The sequence below is a fragment of the Arachis duranensis genome, chromosome 4, assembly GCF_000817695.3.
Source record: "Arachis duranensis cultivar V14167 chromosome 4, aradu.V14167.gnm2.J7QH, whole genome shotgun sequence".
NCBI classification, from domain to species: Eukaryota; Viridiplantae; Streptophyta; class Magnoliopsida; order Fabales; family Fabaceae; genus Arachis; species Arachis duranensis.
The window spans coordinates 121219957-121222652 of NC_029775.3; the positions used below are offsets into that span (position 1 = coordinate 121219957).

The 2696-nt window shown below is 36.6% G+C and overlaps 2 protein-coding genes across 2 annotated transcripts in view; both read right to left on the reverse strand.

The window, feature by feature from the left end:
* The window catches only part of LOC107486790 (receptor-like kinase TMK4), a 13590-nt gene extending 10900 nt beyond the window's left edge, over window positions 1-2690 (reverse strand). Inside the window, exon 1 of the mRNA XM_016107364.3 lies at window positions 1742-2690. Coding sequence (XP_015962850.2) covers window positions 1742-2648 — 907 coding nt within the window. The 5' untranslated portion in view covers window positions 2649-2690. The remainder of the gene's footprint in view (window positions 1-1741) is intronic.
* The window catches only part of LOC107486804 (receptor-like kinase TMK4), a 134297-nt gene that overhangs the window by 108326 nt on the left and 23275 nt on the right, over window positions 1-2696 (reverse strand). The gene's annotated exons all lie outside the window — the stretch shown is intronic.

Genomic DNA, 2696 nt, shown 5'->3' on the forward strand with positions numbered 1-2696 from the left:
AGACGTAACTGTCAGAACCAAAAAGACGCAGAAAAGTCACGTCGGTTTCAGAAAATCACGTCGGTCCTCCAACAAGTCGACTACGACCCCGAGTAAAATACTCGAACCCAAGTCTTATAGAGATCTTGGGCTCAAGTAGGGGCATTGTTCATACCCTGGCCCAATAATAAAGGCCCAGGTCCAAAAGAAAGGCCTAGTCCAGAGGATTGAGCCTCGCTAAGCACCAACCTTCGTGATAAGAATTCGGTGTTGACTACGACTTGTCCTAAAGAAGTCGGACACGAGATTAGCTGGCAGATAAACACTCATTCAAATGAGTAACCGCCCCTAAAATCTCTCTAACCGCTTCATCAAGCCATATCTTAACCTCCCTAAGATGATGGGACGGTTAACACCCTAAAGATATGGCACTACTCCAACGGTGGTTATTAGCTCACCACTATAAATACACTGACACCCCTCAGGTATCTCTAAGCCCAATACTCTCTAGACCTGCTAACACCCTTGCTAACTTAGGCATCGGAGTGTCTTTGCAGGTACCACCCCCCATTCACTCACGTATACAAGTCGGAAGGAGGCTCCAGCGTGCGAACCAGCTCGGAGACTACCGTCCGTAGACGATTGGGCCAACTAGCGCCATCCACTCTATTAATCTCCGGTTACCCACCGTAACAAATATATATTATTTAATTTATTTTAAATGTGTATTTTATATTTTAAATTTTATATTTTAAGATTTATTATGTACAAGTGATTATTTTATGTATACGTAGCATAATTATTGTTATAATTATATTTTGTTATTGTAAAATATAATTATATTTCAAAATATCTAATTATAAATTAAAATACTAGAATAGTAATTTAAATAATAATATAGAATTTTAAATTTAAATTTTTATATTTCATATTTTAAAATCTTGATATTATAATCAAAATGTCTTTATATATATATATATGTTGTTAAACAATCATTTAAAATTCAACCTTCATACAATTAGCTCTTGATGATATTCATAGTTGAAAAAGTTCATTCAGTGTAGCTGTTATAAAAAAACTAAAGGTAATTTTAAAAGAAAAAACACAAATGGATAGATAATATTCTTTCGAGTCAATTTTTAAAAAAGAACACTAAACTTATTTAAATTTGAAAATTAATCATTATAATAGACATCTAATATGAAGTTCTCAAATTGACTATTAAATGTCTAAAGTTGAATAAAAAATTATTGTGGGGTCAAATTAAATAATTTAGTGGGGGCAAATAAATATTATTATCATATACTACTCAATAAAATTTTAAATTGTAGTGGGGCGCTTGCCCCCACAGCTATAATAGTAGATCCGTCCCTGCTTCTAAATGAGGAGTGTCAGGGACCAACAATTTTTGTGACTTGTAGCCATCAAATGGCCATCAATGATGATTTAATGGTGTGAGATTGGTGTGAGATTTCATCCAATGGTTTACTTTACTTTGCTGGTTACATGCTGGCCAGAATTTAATAAAGTTGCTGGCCCCCTAGACTTTTCCCTTCTAAATTACCTACCTAAATCTTAATATTAGAATAATCATCCATATACCTAATAAAATGAACATCCAATATATTTATTGTTCACATTGTTCACTAATATTATTAGTTACCTATACTTTTACTTAAAAGAAACATGGAGGTATAACATTTTTCATAAATTTAATTGGTGTAATTGCTCAACTTAGATATGGCAACGGTAATGAATATACCTGCAATCCACGGAGTTGAAGGTGAAGTTTTAGCTGTCATTCCAGTTGAATAAGGAGATGGAGCTGTTCCATTTCCCCGAAAAGGCACAAGAAAATCATTGCCCATAGCATTAAACTTGACCTTAGGTGAGAAATTTGGAACATTTCCCGTTAGGTTGTTGTGAGAGACATCCACAACCTCAAGTTCATGCAAAGTTGTCAAACTCTCAGGTATTGAACCCGTCAAATCATTCCCATCCAGATATAACCGCTGCAAATCAGTCAAATTCCCGAATGCAGGGGAGATAGTTCCCCTGAAATTCTGCTTAGTGAAGTTCACGGTTCTGATCTTACTTCCATCATCACATGTAATGAAATTCCAACCTTTACATGGATCGTTCCCTTGCCATGAACGCGCCAACGGAATGGGATACCCAAAAGCCTCAGCAATTTCAAGCAAAGTAGTAACCTTCTGATCACAAGGTCCAACATAGTCTAAACAGAAGTTGTTAGTGGTGTTGACACCAAGATCCACATCCACCTCGAATCTAAACAATGGCAGAGGACCCTGTAAAAAGTTGTCCTGCAAAGAAACGACACTCAAGTTTGGGAGATTCGACAATGAGGTTGGAACTACACCTGTTAACTGATTGCCCTGAAGAAATAGATTCTCCAAGTTGATGCAATTGGACATGTTAGGAATGGGACCATTGAATAAATTTCCCGCAAGGCTCACCTTGATTAGGTTGGTCATGGATGAAAGAATCTCAATGGTACCGGACAACTTACTAGTTTGGTCATTGAGCCATAGGTTTTGAACCTTGGATCGTGCAAACGACTTGGGCAAGATGCCAGTAAGGTTGTTGTTTGAGAGATAAACATCAACCAACCTGGGGAAGGAATCAAATATATCTGGTATGGATCCCATGAGGTTTGAAGCCTCAAGGTCGAGTAAGGTGAGAGATGAAGAGTTAAG